This window comes from Pinus tabuliformis, chromosome 1_2 (genome assembly GCF_031772625.1).
Source record: "Pinus tabuliformis cultivar Carrire ecotype Pingquan chromosome 1_2, CPIR1, whole genome shotgun sequence".
Taxonomy (NCBI): Eukaryota; Viridiplantae; Streptophyta; class Pinopsida; order Pinales; family Pinaceae; genus Pinus; species Pinus tabuliformis.
Genome location: NC_142298.1, coordinates 414,511,379 through 414,529,309, shown reverse-complemented (window position 1 = coordinate 414,529,309; position 17,931 = coordinate 414,511,379). Strand labels below are relative to the sequence as shown.

Here is a 17,931-nt window from a genome sequence, read left to right as displayed (position 1 = left end):
TTAATATAATTATATGATTACCAAAAAATAACAAATAACATATTATAAAAAATAATTTTAATAATATAATTGTGCTAATATTTTAAATCGATGTTTATGGTTTCACTTTTACCAAATGCAATTATAAAATTGTCATACAAATACCAAACAACACATACTAGTACCATCATCTAAAAATAACATTTTTTTATACTGGTAATAAAACGAAGCACAAAAGTTATTCATAAGAAATAAAACGAAGCCGAAAAGTCATTCATAAGAATTCTTACTCCTCCTTACATTGTCCAAAAAAGGAGCTGAAAATTACCGCTTGAATCATCCATATTGCAATCATCACGGTTAAGGACGAGATATATCTTTAAATGAAATGGGTGGAGATAAAAATGGCTAGGCTAGGTTCTTGGAGATAAGAACCCTGAAAGGAATGGTCCTCATGGAATTAAACATTATGACAAAAGATAATGCCGTCAACCCTGGTGGAAATGCTAGGAATAACAAAGATAATGCCGTCCGCCCTGGTGGAAATGCTAGGAATAGCAGTGGAAAATAAATATTCGCAGCTCTTAACCACATTTTAATGTAGAGACTAGATTGACAAGCTGTTTGCGGACTCTTTCTCATTGGTATCACTTAAGTTAAATAAACCAAAGTATTGAGTCCTCAGCCACTTACATGCCAAAGCTTCCATTAAAGAATGCAATTATAGTTTCCTTGGCTTAGTTTTAATAGAACATATTTCCAATGAAACAAAACCAATTGTACTCATTCTCAAACAAGACAGAAAGCTGGCCAATAGCAGTCGCCATGAAATATCTATGTACAACATTACATATTTCACTCTTCACAAACAAAACATTCAGTGCCTAGGATGCCATTCCAGTGTCAAATCCAATAGACCGGATTGAACCTGACCAAGTTTCAAGCACACCTCCTGAACTATTCGTCCATCTCGATTCAGGATATAACTGTCTTTCTCGAGGGAGTTATAACTGGCTTTAGGTACTACTTTTTTGCCATCTTTTGCCATGAGATGTGCTTCTTGAAGAAGAGGCTTTAGGTCAATTTCAGCTGATCCCATGAAGTCATCCCGGCTGAATGTATCATGATCCCAGACTTCCTGCAAAATCCAAGCCAGCGATTCGTTGAGATCATCACACTCCAACGGATAAATTTTCTTGCTATTTCTTTAGGGAAAGAAAATATAATCGCTGACAAATATAGTTCAATTTTCAGAGTCTTCAGAGAGCTTCAGATCTTTCTTGTACACCTTGTGTAATTATATAAAGTACAGAAGGAAGAGTCAGTTCTAGCTTTGAAAAACGTACCGCAATGAGCGAGCGACAATCACTCTGAGAAATATCCTTTATATGGAATTTAAGCTCTTCATCCCATCGTGGGTTAAGGTTCTTTTTCAGCACGCGAGTGTGATGCTTCTGAGAACGGAGGACACAAAAACATGCGTTAGGGTATTTGGTCGCAAAGATAAAATCCTTGCCCCCGAGACAAACCCTTTGGGGATGAAGCTCATGAATTACTCTCACACTATTATACCCTGGTAAACATGAGAAAATGTTTTTTATGACGAGGAAAAACTTACTTTTGATATTTTATAGGAAATAAAAAATTACAATTTTTTTATGCCATATTTTATCACTTTACAAAAAAACTGGTTTTGGCAACAAAATCAATTGGGTTAAGAATAAAATCATAGATATATTTTAATTTTTGAATAACAAAACTTAGATATACCTTAAACCTAACTTATTATATTTTGAAACTTAACTAAATTTTATTTGATTGAACAATTACTGACCTGTTTACTCAAACAAACACTTTCAGAAAGAAGCTCATGAATTACTCTCACTCTCTTATATGCAGGGAAATACCAGAAAAAGTTTATTCTTTACCATAAAAACTTACTTTTGATATTTTATAACAAATAGAAAATTACAATTTCTTGATCGACACTTTATAACTTAAAAAAACTGTATTGAGAACAAAATCAATTGGGTTGAAATATTTCTGAATAATAGATATACCTTAAAGCTATTATATCTTGAAACTTAACTAAATCCTATTTAACGGAAACTTAACTAAATCTTATTTAATTAAACAGTTACTGACCTGTTTGCCCAACTTGATGATAACGTAAGGATCACTAGTCATTGTGTTATCTCGAATCACTAGTTTACACGCCTTCACCACCCGTACTGTCAGATCGCCTGAGCATTGCTCCCCCATCTCTTACACAAAACAAAAAATATGGGAAGCGAGGGTACTCATCCACAGCTTCAAACAAATGGCTGTTATATAGATCGGGGCAACAGGACTCTCACCATTTGGCAATCTGAAAGTCTCAGTGCGCGAATCTAAAAAGCTGAGGGTGGATGGAAAGATTAAGGCAGTGCAAGAATCCAGCAGTGTATAAAAATAAATAAAAAAGCATCTTGGAAAAAATGAGGAAAACGAAACGAATCCGACTCTTGTACGCATCATCTGTTACAATATATTATTTTAAATGATCACATGGTTACTGTACAGCCTTTTCTTTAATTATTTTTATGATATAGTTACATTGTACAATCTCACCTTTGAATGATGCTATATAAGTGAGTAATCTTCAACCACATGTTTGCATATCAGTAAAAGTAAAGGACAGCAGATTCCTTGACGATATAACGAAATCTTCAGACGGGCTGACAAGCTAAAGCTTCTTACGGGATATTAAGTGACCGACCGTATTATATCAGGGAATAGTTTAAGCATGTGTGTTTCCCTGTCAAATGTATTTTGTAATTATTCCATGAAATTTGTATACTCAATCATTACAACATATTCTTTTGATTTTTCCAAACGGGGTGTTAGGCCTTGCGAAAGGCATCAAGCATGAGCAAAATGGTTAGGTTGTGGTTGACATCAGGCATCATCGAGGCGGCCAATTAAGATATGATTCTTCAAATGTTTAAGGATCTTCCTTTTTCGTCCCCTTTTCCATTGCAGCTATGGTACCTTCCCTTTCCCTCTTTCGGGGATGAACTTGAGGATGATCGTCATTAATGACCTGAGAGAGGATGAAATTAACCAAATAGCAAGGTGGGAGAGTGCATGGATAGAACAGCTCCCACTACATATCATCATAGATTTAGCTTTATGGGAAGATAATCACCATGAATGGGAGATCATTCTCTAAGATGGAGGTAGTCTATCATTTTAATTTTGGGTTCACATTTTCTTTACTTTAAAATATTGCTTTGTATTTTGTGATTTCTCTTCTAAAATTTTTGTGATTTTTATTTGACCAACTTTTTCAGGCCCAGAGCCGAGGTGGCTACCAGAATTGAATGACATCTTCATAACAGAAAGATATCAATGAAACAATGATGTAAATGCAAATACCTAAACAAGCCTTTCACTGGACCCCTACTCACCATGACAAGCATTTTGTTAAACATATCACAAATATGTTATCTACAGGTGTAAACAATAGATATAAGCATAAGAGTCTCATACTCATGTGAGAATCACTAAGAAGCATTGATTCCTCAAAGCATTAGTTGTAGTTTCATTTATTAGATCATAGATACATTGTTCATTTATAAGTAAAAACATGATGAAAGTCATAGATAGCCATTGTCGTAAAACATATACATAACTAACATAAGAACAACAGAAATACCAACGAGATCAAAGTCATATGATCCACATATAATCCAGTATAATACTCATAGAAATACGAGAAATAACGTCATGTTGTGATGCAAAATCCAAACCCTGGATGAGACTACTACATTCTACCCTACCATAGAATGGTTGAGCGAATGGTTGAGCCAAATATCTCTTCAGCCATTCACCCCCATACCATATTTCAAGCATCAATGTGAGATCTCATAAAACACTTCCATAGGCCAACCACCTCAACCCATCAAACAATGATTCCACCTCATGGTCGGACATCACAAAACCATCATCAAATTGGTCTCTATCCAAGCCTTCCAGGTCTCTAGAGTGTTTGTTCCAACCAAGGCTCCGGGATTACTAACTCAACCCACAACTTATATTAGGATCGCGAGCATTTGTCCAACCAAGGTTCCATGACTTGTAACTCAACCCACCTAGGGCTCCAAAGTGTTTTTCCAACCAAGGCTCCATGACTAGTAACTCAACCTAAGTTGTTACACGGCTCAAGATCGTTTGTCCAACCAAGGCTCTAAGAACTAGTAACTCAATCCAATCTAAGAAACATGAGAACCAACCAAAACATAAGAAGGAAATAAAACCACAATCACCATGGCTGTCCAAGAAATGGAAAGGCTAGGCAAATCCATTGTCAATCGAATCAATCCTCCATGATAGTGACAAATCATGACCAATAAACCACATGCATATGCCATGCATGCCAAAACTAGTGAGGAAAATATACATTCAACTCGGTACCTACAAGCCAAGCCTGTTGTAGTTATTGATCCCGATGTCCTCATGTGTCTTCTTTCTCTTCCTTTGCCTTCTTGCTCCAAAACTCCAAGTATGCCACACTCTCCAAGAGTGCTCCAACAAAACTCTAAGTGTCCAAGAGTGAGAGAGAGATAATAATGAGATAGCTCTAAAAACTGAACTCACGAAAGGTTACCCACTAATCCTCCAAAGCCTTTTTATCAATGAGGCCTCTATTTTCTTCATTTTCACTTATTTTCCTCCTCACATGCAACTTGTCACTTTTCACCTCCCTTTTCTCCTAATTTCCATTATCTTCATAAATAAATGTGCTAAAAATGTCATTTTTCTTTTTCCATTTCCATTTGCTAATTTACTTAGCCATTAATAAACCAATGAGCACCCACACTAGGATATCTTGCCCAACATTCAGCTTGGAATAAGTGTGCCATCAACGGTGGTTATTATTTTGCATTTATTAACTTCTACTACATGGAATTTTCACTAGTGTTGTTACAGAACCCTCCCCCTTAGGGGAACACTGTCCTCGATGTTCAAGAACACCTATAGCCACAAGACTATTCTAAGAAAAACATAATTCCAATGGAGATTTATAACTTAGCTCGTTGTAGTATTTGCAATGATCAACTTGTTGAGAAGAAAACCAACATGAATACATAACAAACATAAAACAATAATTACATGAAACCCATACTGCTTATTGGAGTTTTATAACACAACTCATGGTGGTATTTACATCCATACACATATGTACATATACCAAAGCATATACCAAGACATATACCAAAACTGTTTTTCCTCAACTGGAAAACAATGAAGGATACATAGCCTGTATCTGATCCACCATCTCCCATGTAGCTTCATCTGGCCCAAAGTGCTTTGGTTTCACCTTAACTTGCTCGATTGCTTGGTCTTGAAGCATGAGCACCTTTTTCCCACAATATACACTGAGGCTCCGACTGTAATTCTCCATTTGGTTCCACCTACAATACAAACTAGTCAATCACATGATCAACATCTTTAACATACTTCTTAAGAAATGACACATAGAAAACATCATGGAATTTCCATGTCGGAGGTAGTGCAAGTTGATACACTACTAGCACAATCCTCTCAATAATATTGAAGTGTCCACAAAACCATGGTGCCATCTTGGCACATGATCCAATCTGCAACGGGCTCTTTCTTGGTTTGATGCACAAATACACATGTTCCCCAACCTAGAACTCCTTGAAAAACCTATTCCGATTTTCATAGCTCTTCTACCTATCTTTTGTTTCCTTTAGATTCTTCTTTATAACCCGCATTCCCTATTCCATGTTTGCCAACATGTTCAAACCAATGAACACCTTGTTAACTTGATCACTCCAACTGATCGGAGTATTGCAAATCTGCCCACACAATGCCTCAAATAGACTCATCTTGAAAGATTCCTGATACCCATTTTTGTAAGCGAAATCTACGAGTTGAACATACTCTTCCCACTTTCGTTGTTGATGAATCATGTATATCCTCAACATTTCCTCCAATATCCTGTTGACCCTCTCTGTCTATCCATCAGTTTGTGGATGATAATTTGTACTAAAGACTAACCCTGTGCCCAAACCTAGAAATAACTCCTTCAAAAACTTGGAAGTGAACTTTGCATCCCTCTTTGACACAATCTTCTTCTGAACACCATGCAATCTGACCACATCTCTAATGAATATTTGTGCCACATATGTAGCTAAGAATGTACACTTCACTCGAATGAAGTACGCAACTTTTGTCAACCTATCCACAACAACGATAATGGAATCGTGTTGACTCACTATCCTTCACAAACCTCTGATAAATTCCATGGAAGTGACCTCCCATATCCATTCTGGAATCGCAATTGGCAGCAGCAGTCCACTTGGATGCTTACACTCTACCTTCACATAGTGACAATCGGAACACCTAGCCACGAACCATGTTACATCCTTCTTCAGATTCAGGCAATAATAAAATTTCTTCACTATAGCCAATGTCTTTTGATAGCCTAGGTGTCCTGAATATGGTTTCGCATGAAACTCCCTCAAGGTCACCTTCTTGAGCTCACTATTATCTGACACAAATATCTTGTCTTTAAATCTAACCAATCCATCTATTGTAAGGCAATAGTCTACATCTTGTGCACCTGCACCTGTACATGTACTTGTACCACCTCTAGATGTTCCTGTACTAATACCTGTACCTGTACTTGTACTACCACCTGTACCTATATATGTACTACTACATGTACCTATACCTGTACTCTGTTGCAACCTATGCATAATCTCCATATACCTAACATCCAGCTGACCCACCTACAAGATCCTATCCTGTAAGTTTGTCCCAAAGGAGCTCATAGCTGCTAAGTGATTTACCTATATCCACTAGCTAAGAGCATTTGCCTCACTATTCTCTTTACCTTTTATATACCTGATCTGAAAATCGAACTCACTGATCGTGGTCAACCACTAACTGTGCCTACGACCACAGGTCAAATAGATACCAAAGACTAATGCAATCACTCATCAACACAAACCTCCTACCGAGAGGATAGTTCCTCCACATCTTCAATGCATGTATGATTGTTGCTAACTCAAGATCATGTGTAGCATAGTTCTACTTGTTTTCATTCAGTTTTCATGACTCATAATATACCACCTATCCATCCTTCATAAGGACCCCACCAAGTCATTTCTTGTAAGCATATGTGCATACTACAAACTCTTTGTTTAGATCTGCAATCCTTAACACAGGTGAATGTGTCAACAACTGCTTGAGCTACTCAAAATCACACTCCTCTATCCATTCAAACTTCTTACATTTTCTTTGTAATGATGTGATAGGATAAGCAATATATATGAATTTCATGATGAACCTCCTATAATAGCTTTCCAACCCCATGAAAGATCTCACCTCATCTACATTTATAGGAGCTACCCCCTCCATGATGGCCCTTATCTTTTCTGGATCTACTGTAATGCCCTCCTTAGAGACAACATGTCCCAAGTAGTGTACCTCAGTCTGAAAGAAACTTCACTTGTTGAGCTTAGCATACAGCTAATGCTCTCTCAAAAACCTCAACGCTGCTACTAAATGCTCGGCAAGATCTTCCTCATTTTTAGAATATACCAATATGTCATCAATGAGCACAATAACAAACTTATCCAAATACAAATGCAACACACTATTCATCAAGTGCATAAATGTAGCTGGAGCATTATTCAAACTGAATGGAACTACCAAAACTCATAATGCCCATACCTACTCTTGAAATTTGTCTTGTAAACATCCTCTTTAATGCATACATAGTGATATCCGGATCTCAGATCAACCTTCGAGAAAGTTGTCGCTCCCTTCAGTTGATCGAACAATTCATCAATCCTCAGTAATGGATAGTTGTTCTTGATGGTCACTTTGTTTAACTAACTATAGCCAATGCATAATCTGAGAGTTCCATTCTTCTTCTTCACAAACAGTAGCGGTGGGCCCCATGGTGATACACTTAGGCTAATGTATCCCTTATCCAACATTTCCTTCAACTGCACCTTCAAATATACCAACTCAAGTGTACTCATCATGTAAGGTGCCTTTGATGCTGGAGCTACCCTTGGCACCAACTCAATGGAAAAGTCTACCTCCTTGTGATGTGGAAACTCTGAAATATCCTTAGGAAATACATCCTAGATTTTTTGTAGAACGGGGTACGTAGTCAAAACATTTTCAATCTCAACCTCATTACCTTTGTCACTAGAAATGTGTACGACAAATAACACACATTGTTTTCTGCAACTATGTTGTGTCTGCATAGTTGTCACCATCCTAACTATTGTTACTTTCTTCTTACCTCGCAAAACTCTTTGTTCCCCATTGTCATTCAAGCACTCAATGGGTTTTCCATAACAATACACCTTGGTTCTATGAAATTACAAGCAATCCATTCCCAAAAACATACTTTATGATCTGAATAGTAATACATTCAAATGTGTTGTGGTAGGCATACCATTCAAATCAAATGCACAAGCTCTTACCCAATGACAAGCTCAATTCCTTATACTTGTAGTCAATTGCACTAACCAAGATTCTACATGAAATTCCTTACTCAAACCACACTTATCCACCAAATCATCACTACCATAGCTATAATTAGATATAGGGTCAATCAAAATAGAAATAACTTAATCACAAATCTTACCATCCATCTCAATGATAGATGCCTAATGGTCTGCCTGTTTGTTATCCAATGTTGTGTAAATACAAGGAATTTTCTTACCAACATCCCCAACAATATGTGCCTCCTACACACTAAATATCTTAGGCCTACCACCATGATACTGTGGACAATCTCTTTTGTGGTGATCCCCTCCACAATTCCAACACTAAATGGGCTCCTTATTCTACTTCTATGTTCGAAATCCTTGTCCCTTGTCAGATGCATTGAAATTCTTAGGTGGTGCAACATTCTCTTTATTACCTGAATCATGAGGTTTTACTCGCTTATTTTCCCATTTTCCCTTGTTCTTTGTATTACCTTTTCATTTTGGCTTAGTCTCAGACTTGTGCTTCAATTTTTCATGGCAATTCTTTAGATTTCAGATAGCCTCCTCCAATGCTCTAGGCTCATCGAACTCAATCCTGTCTTTGAATTCCATTGGTAACCAACTAGTGAATCTCTAAATCTTGGCCTTCTCCTCCTTAAGGTAAGGCACATACCTTAGTAGCTCCAAGATCTTCCTAGTGTACTCCTCATCTATCATAGATGCCATCTTTAGCTTATATAATTCATTTTCCCTCTCATTAATGTATCTCTCTAATAGGTACTTCTTCTTGAATAGTCGCTCAAACTCATTCCATGTCAAGTCCTCGTCATGTATACCTCTGAAATTCTTCATGTCTTCCCACCAAATTTTTTCCCTACCTCTGAGATTTTATGTAGCTATTATGGCTTCCATCTTGTTTGAATAATCACACAACGTGAAGAACTTCCTTATGCCAAGCAGCTATGCCTCTACATCCTATGATTTCTTCATCTCTCCATCAAATGTAGGTCGTTTTTCATTCTTAAACTCATCTGGAAAATAGCCCCTATCACTACTCCTGTAAGGATGATAACGATGTTCATCATCATGCCTATCAGAACCAAAACTAGAATAGTATCTGTGTCTATCACTTATCCTATCTCGATTATCCAACAACCTGCCATCGTAAGCATTGATGCCTCAACATACTAGTTGTAGATTCGTCCATTAGATCATAGATACATTGTTCACTCATGTACAAGTAAAAACATGAGGAGAGTCATACACAGCTATTGTCATAAAACATATACATAACGAACATAATAGCAACAGAAATACCAAGGAGATCACAACCATATGATCCACATATAAACCAATATAATAATCATAGAAATACAAGGAGAAATAACGTTATATTGATAATGCAAAATCCAAACTCGGGATGAGACTACCACATTCCACTCGACAGTGGAATGGCAGATCCAAATCTCTCTTCATCCATTCACCCTTGTTCCATATTCCAAGCATGAATATGGGATCTCATAAAACATGTCAATCCAAAGCCATCCAGGGCTTCCATAGGCCAACCACATCAACCCATCAAACAACAATTCCACTTCATGGTCATACATCACAAAACCATCATCAGATTGGTCTATCTCCAAGCCTTTCAGGGCTCTAGACTATTTTATCCAACCAAGGCTCTATGACTAGTAACTCAACCCACAACTTATATCGGTCTCTAGAGTGTTTGTCCAACCAAGTCTCTAGGACTAGTAACTCAACCCACCTAGGGCTCAAGAGTGTTTGTCCAACCAAGGCTTCAAGACTAGTAACTCAACCTAAGTTGTTATAGGCCTCCCAAGCATTTTTCCAACCTAGGCTCGAGGAACTAGTCACTCAACATAAGCCAAGTAAACATGAGAACCAACCAAAACAAAACAAGGAATTAAATCCAAAATTACCATGGCTATCTAGAAAATGGAAAGGCTAGGAAAATCCATTGTCAATCCAAGAAATCCTCCATGCCAGTGACAGATCATGACCAAAAAACCACATACATATGCCATGCATGCCAAAACTAGTGAGGAAAACAGACATGAAACTCAGTGCCTACAAGAGAAACCCATTGTAGTTGATGATCTGAACGTCCTCTTATGCTTTCATTCTCTTCCTTTTCCTTCTTGCTCCAAAACTTCAAGTATGCCACACCCTCCAAGAGTGCTCCAAGAAAAATTTAAGTTTCGAAGAATGAGAGAGAGAGAATAATGAGATAGCTCCAACAAATGAACTAACAAACGGTTACCCGTTGATCCTTAGAATCCTTTCTATCAATGAGGCCTCTATTTTCTTCATTTTCCATTATTTTCCTTCATTTTCTTGGTCACATACAACCTGTGGCATTTCACCTCTGTTTTTTCCTAATTTCCATTATTTTCATAAATAAATGTGCCAAAAATTCCATTTTCCCTTTTCCAGTTCCTTTTGCCAATTTCCGTAGCCATTAATAAACCAATGAAAACCAACACTAGGATGTCTCACCCAACATTCATCTTGGAGTAAGTATCCCATCAATCGTGGTTATTATTTTTCCTTTATCAACTTTTATTAAATGAAACTTTCACTAGGGATTTTACATGTTTTCATTAAATGTCTTACGAAGTTAGTATTAAGAAATATGAGCTTGGTGGTAGGGGTTGGTATCTCACTTAGTTTATTGTAAAGAATATGAAAGTGATGGAACCTAATCACATAAGAAATAGTAAGCAAAAAAACCATGTCTCAGTTTGTTGAGTCATAGTGATGGCCCAGCCCTCCAACGTGGCGTAGCTGTTTCCACTGTGCGAAAGTTAATGTGATAGACGTTGGTGTTAATGCGAATGTACAGGCCTCTAGATATTTCGGAGAGTTAACCGGTGGTTCAGGTTATGAAATTCCACCTGTCGGTTCCTTTTGTCAAACCGCTCCCGCCTTTTGACAACCCAATCCTCGTTTATTGGTCATTTCATTGTTCACTGTGTAAGTCTTTGGCTCTGCTCTGTGGAGGGTTATTTGCGCCTCCGGCTTTTCGTTCTGGCGTTGAGTTTCTCCGGTGCCTCCGGCCTCACGCTATTCTGTGCGTTGGGTTTCTTGTGAGGGCGACATGCCGTTAGTTCCCTGCTCCATCATGCGCTATATTTGTTGTTCCTTTAATTGTTTTCTGTTGAATGGTTCTTTCCACACAGTCTTAACTTGTAACTGGTTCTGTGACAGGCTCCCTTCAGCTCCACGCTTCAGTTAACCACTTCGTTTCAACCTTGTCTCGGAGGTAAGCTCTGGTTCGATGCCAGACTCTGTCTTCGCTTCTTCTCCAGGCTCTGACAAATTCGTCCCTTGTTCTTCAGGTTATGGGTATCGGTTGGTTTTTCAGTGCCGCCTGTTCAACTTCAGGTGAGAACCAATGTGGTTGTGACCCGCTCGTTTGCTGGTGTTTTTATTTGTTTTCTTGCTTCAGCTTGTGCTAACCCGCGTCCACCTTCGTTTTTGCAGGTTTTTCAGGTGGCTGGCCGCCATGGGTTTATGCTCTCTGCGTGTTCTGGAGACAACCCAAAACCCTCCCAACCTTATATAACGGGTAGGGTCCTTCCAGCGTTGTTTCATTTGTTAGGTTATAAAGAGATTGAAGTTCTTGTCTTTAATAATCACAGCCACCTGGGTCGTAAACAAACTGTATTCTTCTCTGTCATTAAGTTCTGGTCTGTAAATAATCATTGTCGCCTGGGTTGTAATCGAACTGTATTGTCCTTTGTCACTTATGGTTCTATTAGCCTGTTCTGTTGCATTTATTTTCTTGTAATGGTTTCGTTTGTAAAGGAACCCGTTTTGGTGAGCGTCTTATGCTCAGAAAAACTCTGTTGTGCGCCTTATTTGTAATGGTTTAATTAAATGAAACTACTGTACTTTCATTTCCAGCAATTACATGTTTTGTAAAAGGTATAAAAGCTTGTATGTTTGTTACCTGGTCACTTTTGTCGATGACGGTTGTCAGTCCTCCTTTCTGTATGGGAGTAGCTTCCTGTAGCAGCGCTTACTCTTCTCGTTACGGCTTACTGTCTTCTTACTTCAATTATATGCTTACTGTATTCTTATTTCAATGGATGTTAATCACAAACAATATCAATCGAATGAACTAATTTAGCAGTGGTTCAAAACAAACAATTTTATTACAGAGGAATGTTTCTGTGTCTCTTTCTCCCGAGGGGTTTTTTTTTTCCTATCTTTTTTTTCCCTGTTTTTAACATCTGGGAAGCATAACTGCTTCCACTTCCAGTTGAACTGTCTAACCAGAATTATTACAACTGCCAACCAGTTTGTTTTCACTAAAATGCTAATTTACTGTTAACTAATTTCTAAACTAAAACAATTCACAGTTTGCAATTTCTATGGTCTCTAACGACCTTCTGGGAAATAAAACAAATAATAAAGAAAATTAAAACAAATGACAAGTTTGATAACCTGTCCAGCTATGCATGTGTTCTCTGCTAGTTCTTGTTCTCTCCATGAGACAGTCAGCCACCTTCTGTCTCCTCGGAGCTGGATGCTCCTGCATCAAGCTCTCGGGGTGGCAAAAAGTCATGGCTCCATTCCATGAGATCGTCGACAGAATAGCCTGCTTTCTGTATCTGCGTTGCGTTGAGCCACGAACTGTCCTCTATCGGACGGTTCTTCCACTTGACCAAATACTGCAGATATTCCTTCCTGCGTGTGCGCCTAGCTACCTGTGTTTCAAGGATCTTCTCAATCTCCAGGGGTTGTGCCACTGGCATCTGCCTCATCCATGAACTTTCCTCACAACTGGTGTCCCGCAATGGCTTTGCTGTTGTATCGTCTCTCGGATCAGCGACATAAGGAAACAGATCTGCCACATTAAAAATGGTAGAAATACCAATCCCTGGTGGCAACTGCAGCTCATAGGCATTTGCAGAAAATTTGCGAATGATTTTGCAGGGACCGATCTTTTTATACTTCAATTTGTTGTACTCCCGTTTCGGAAATCGCTCCTTCCGTAAATACGCAAGGACGTCATCCCCAACGTTAAACTGAACTTCCCGACGCTTTGAATCAGCCCGTTGTTTGTACTTTTGACTGTTGTCCTGTAATTTCAGCTTTACCTGCTCATGTAAGTTACTCATTGCTTGGGCGAAATCTTCCCCATCAGCACTTCGTTTTTCGAGCTTCCCCAAATCTCGTAATTCATGCACTCCGCGTGGATGCATGCCGTACATAATCTGGAAAGGACTATAACCGGTGCTGCGATTAGGGGAATCGTTGTATGCGAATTCCGCCTGAGCTAGTACACGGTCCCACGTCCGTGCATTCTCGCCTATTAAGCTCCGAAGAAAATTTCCTAAACTCCTGTTTACCACTTCAGTTTGGCCATCCGTCTGCGGGTGATAAGCGGAGCTGAACTGTAATTGGGTGTTCAACTTTTTCCACAGGGTTCGCCAAAAATGACCGGTGAACTTTACGTCCCTGTCGGAAATGATGGACCTTGGAAGCCCATGTAGTCGAACAATCTCAGTGAAAAACAAATGTGCTATATAAGTAGCATCACTGGTCTTCTTGCAAGGTACAAAGTGCGCCATCTTTGAAAATCGATCTACCACAACCATTACTGAATCGAAACCCCGCTGTGTCTTAGGCAAGCCCAGAACAAAATCTAAACTGACGGAGTCCCATGGTCGGCTCGGAACGGGTAATGGTAAGTACAGACCTGTATTCTGACTGTGGCCCTTTGCCAGTTGGCAAACCTTGCACCTACTCACGTACCTTTGTACATCCCGCTGTAATTTTGGCCAAAAATAAAAATGTCGTACCTGTGCTACTGTCTTGTCTATACCGAAGTGTCCAGCCAAACCTCCACTATGTTTTTCCTGAATAATGTTTTCTCGCATAGAGCAGTTGGGAATACACAGTTGTCCTCCCTTAAACAACAATCCCTCCTGTAAATTATAGTCCAACCACAGACTGATGTTCCTCAACAGAGGGTTTTGACAAGCCTCATAGGCCTCCTTAAAATCGGCATCTGTTTGATACAGCTCTTTCAGGTGCTCAAAGCCTAAAACCTACATCGTACCTTCCTGTAAGAGTAGAATCCTTCTACTCAGCGCATCTGCCACCTTGTTTGCTTGCCCACTAATATATTTTAGTACAAACGTGAAATTCTGTAAGTACTCTACCCATGCTGCATGCTTATGGTTCAATTTATGTTGTTGCATAATGTACTGCAATGCAGAGTTATCCGTAAACAAAACAAACTCATTACCTAACAGATAATGTCTCCAATGCTTTAATGCTTGTATAATTGCATAGAACTCTTTGTCATAGGTTGAGTATTTCTGTCTACTCTCGTTCAGCTTTTCACTGAAATATGCGACTGGTCTATCCTCTTGACTTAGTACTGCCCCAATGGCCGTATTACTAGCATCACAACGAACCTAAAAGGGTTTGTTGAAGTCAGGCAGCCTCAATATCGGTCTTTCGGTAATCTTCTTTTTCAACATCTGAAAACCTCTTTCCGCTGCTTCAGTCCAGTGAAAAGGTTGATTTGTCTTCTTAATCGTATCCAACATAGGTGCGCAGATCTCACTGAAATTCCTGATGAATTTCTTGTAGAAACTTGCTAGTCCGTGGAAACTGCGGACTTCAAATAAACTTCCCGGCGAAGGCCAGCGAACTATAGCTGCCACCTTTTCTGGGTCCATCTTTAATTCGTTTTATGCAATTACAAAACCCAGATACACTAACTCCCGCTGAAAAAAAGTACACCTTTTCAGATTGATCAGCAATTTGTTTTGCTGCAGCTTTCTCAACACACTGTGAACATGCCTGAAATGTTCTTCCTTAGTTTTACTAAAAATCAAGATGTCATCCAAGTAAACTATTACAAATTTCCCAATAAATTCCTTCAGTACCTCATTCATCAAGCACATGAACATACTGGGAGCATTGCTCAACCCAAATGGCATCACCAGCCATTCATATAAGCCTTCATTCATCTTGAAAGTTGTCTTCCACTCATCTCCTTCCCGAATTCGGATCTGGTGATATCCACTTTTCAAGTCAATTTTCGAGAAATAAGCCGCCCCACTCAAACAGTCCATCATATCGTCCATTATCGGTAAGGGAAACCTATAACTAACCGTAATTTTGTTAATGGCTCTAGAGTCTGTGCACATTTGCCACTCTCCTCCTTTCTTTGGAGCCAAAACGGTTGGTACTACACAGGGGCTCATGCTCTCCCTAATCGATCCTTTGTCTAACAAATCCTGGACCTGTTTCCTGATTTCTTCATGGTCCTTAGGGCTCATACGATAAGCTGATTTATTTGGAAGACTTGCCCCTGGTATAAAGTCAATGCAGTGGCTAATACCTCTCCTGGGTGGAAGTTCATCCGGAAGGTCATCCACCACAATGTCTCCAAACTCCTGCAGCATCTTTTGGATTTCCTCGGGCAAATCTGAAATCTGTGTATGCAATATCACTACTTTTGGTCTTCTTATGACAGTGAAATTTACATCATTGTCCTCAATCTATTTTATAAATTCTTTTCCTACCATCAACAATGCTTTTACCCCACTGGTTTCAGCTGCACTTTCCTCTTTGATGGGTACAAGCGTGTGCTTGATCCCGTCTTTGACAAATTTGTAACAATTCGTTTTCCCATCATGGACTGCACTTCTGTCAAACTGCCAGGGTCGTCCTAGCAATATATGACAGACATCCATCGGCATAACATCACAGATAATTTTGTCCTTATACCTGCCTATCTGAAACTCCACCTCACACTGTTCATCAACTAACAGTTGGTGTCCTTTCTGCAGCCATGACACTTTATATGGAGTGGGATGTTTCAATTTTCTCAATCCCAGTTTCTCCACCATCTCTACTGCCACCAAATTGTCAGTACTTCCACTATCGATGATCAGCTTGCAGCACTAACCCTGTGACTTGCAAACAGTTCGGAACAGAGCTTTTCGCTGGTCAGGTTCTGCATTTTCCTTTGCCGGTTTTAACAGCACTTTATTCAACACCAAAGCTTCACCCGTCTCTGGTGTGTCCTCCACCTCCTGAGGTGTTGCCTCAGCATCCTCTGGCTGAGCAACATACACTCCTCTTCCACCTACCGGTTCACCTTCAGGACAGTCATACGACTTGTGTCCCAACTTGTGGCAACGATAGCACTGGACAGTTCCCTTGCCTCGACCACTTCCTCGCCCTTGCTGAGCTGGTCGTCCTCCTCTAGTGCTATTGTCCCTCTCTGTTGTGCCAGCAGACTTAGAACTGCTGCCTTCTTCACTGGAACCTGCACTCCTACCTCTGCCAAAAACCTTACCTTTCCCTCTGCCAGTTCCGCCTCCTCTCCTGGCATTCTGTTTTCTGTTAATTTTCTCCTCTGCTTTTAGTGCAAACTAATAAGCTTCGTCCAAAGTCCTGGGCGAGAGGATACTGATTTCATCCAGGATTTCCCCCCTCAACCCATTTACAAACCAGGCTATCTTTTTTGGGGTATCTTCCACGTACCCTGCTCGTAGGTTCAACTTATAAAATTCTTCTGTAAATTCCTTAACAGTCATCCCTCTTTGTTTTAAATTCTGCACCTGTCTATACAACATGATCTGATAGTCTTTCGGCAGAAACTTCTCCTTCAGTTTTGCCTCCATCCTGGCCCACTTCTTTATAGGCTGTTTGTGTTGCCTCTTCCTTTCCGCCTGAACGCTGTCCCACCACAAGGACGCATGTCCTTTCAGTTTTTTGGCGGCGAACTTCACCTGCTTATCCTCACTAGTTTCCTCAAACTCAAAATATTTATTCACTTCACTCAACCAATCCAATAACACATCTGCAGACAGACTTCCGTCATAAGTGGATAGCTCATGTTTTGGCTTATGACTGGACAACAAAACTGACTTTAATAACCGGAGTTCCGGTGTCACCCCTTCAACCTCATCTTCTGGTTCTGCCACATCCTCATCACTATCATCTGCTGGGTTCCTCCTTCCCCCAGCTTCTACCACTGCTAATCTTTCTCGTAAAACATGAATCTCCTCGCGGATTCCCTCTTCTGCTATTCTCCGGATCGCTCTTCCTCTTCCTCTTCCTCCTCTACCACCCTCCATTTCTCCTATTTGTCAACCAGCTCTGATACCACTTTTGATGGCCCAACCCTCCAACGTGGCGTAGCTATTTCCACTGTGCGAAAGTTAATGTGATAGACGTTGGTGTTAATGTGAATGTACAGGCCTCTAGATATTTCGGAGAGTTAACCGGTGGTTCAGGTTATGAAATTCCACCTGTCGGTTCCTTTCGTCAAACCACTCCCGCCTTTTGACAACCCAATCCTCGTTTATTGGTCATTTCATTGTTCACTGTGTAAGTCTCTGGCTCTGCTCTGTGGAGGGTTATTTGCGCC

The 17,931-nt window shown here is 39.7% G+C and overlaps 2 protein-coding genes across 2 annotated transcripts; both read right to left on the bottom strand.

The window, feature by feature from the left end:
* Window positions 1-587: 587 nt before the first annotated feature.
* LOC149206110 (protein C2-DOMAIN ABA-RELATED 3-like) lies at window positions 588-2,375 on the bottom strand. Its single transcript, XM_089393634.1, has 3 exons — window positions 2,125-2,375; window positions 1,326-1,433; window positions 588-1,117 (listed from the first exon to the last, which is right to left on the bottom strand). The coding sequence occupies exons 1-3, from the start codon at window positions 2,239-2,241 to the stop codon at window positions 857-859; spliced, it is 486 nt and encodes a 161-aa protein (XP_089249760.1). The 5' UTR covers window positions 2,242-2,375; the 3' UTR covers window positions 588-856.
* Window positions 2,376-9,476: 7,101 nt separating this feature from the next.
* Window positions 9,477-17,638, bottom strand: LOC149206109 (uncharacterized). Its single transcript, XM_089397599.1, has 6 exons — window positions 17,043-17,638; window positions 16,462-16,898; window positions 16,076-16,221; window positions 15,662-15,985; window positions 13,203-14,392; window positions 9,477-9,558 (listed from the first exon to the last, which is right to left on the bottom strand). Exons 1-6 carry the CDS (start codon window positions 17,636-17,638, stop codon window positions 9,477-9,479), a joined length of 2,775 nt encoding a protein of 924 aa, XP_089253725.1.
* Window positions 17,639-17,931: the final 293 nt, after the last annotated feature.

Excerpts from the sequence above, each read along its gene's own strand:
- LOC149206110 (XM_089393634.1), bottom strand. The coding sequence starts at position 2,241 with ATGGGGGAGCAATGCTCAGGCGATCTGACAGTACGGGTGGTGAAGGCG. Across the intron at positions 1,434-2,124 it reads TCATCAAGTTGGGCAAACAG|AAGCATCACACTCGCGTGCT; the intron begins GTCAGTAACTGT and ends CTCCGTTCTCAG. Across the intron at positions 1,118-1,325 it reads ATTGTCGCTCGCTCATTGCG|GAAGTCTGGGATCATGATAC; the intron begins GTACGTTTTTCA and ends TGGATTTTGCAG.
- LOC149206109 (XM_089397599.1), bottom strand. The coding sequence starts at position 17,638 with ATGGAGGGTGGTAGAGGAGGAAGAGGAAGAGGAAGAGCGATCCGGAGA. Across the intron at positions 16,899-17,042 it reads AAGTTGAACCTACGAGCAGG|AAAACAGAATGCCAGGAGAG; the intron begins GTACGTGGAAGA and ends GAAAATTAACAG. Across the intron at positions 14,393-15,661 it reads GAGCCATTAACAAAATTACG|GAAAAACATAGTGGAGGTTT; the intron begins GTTAGTTATAGG and ends AACATTATTCAG.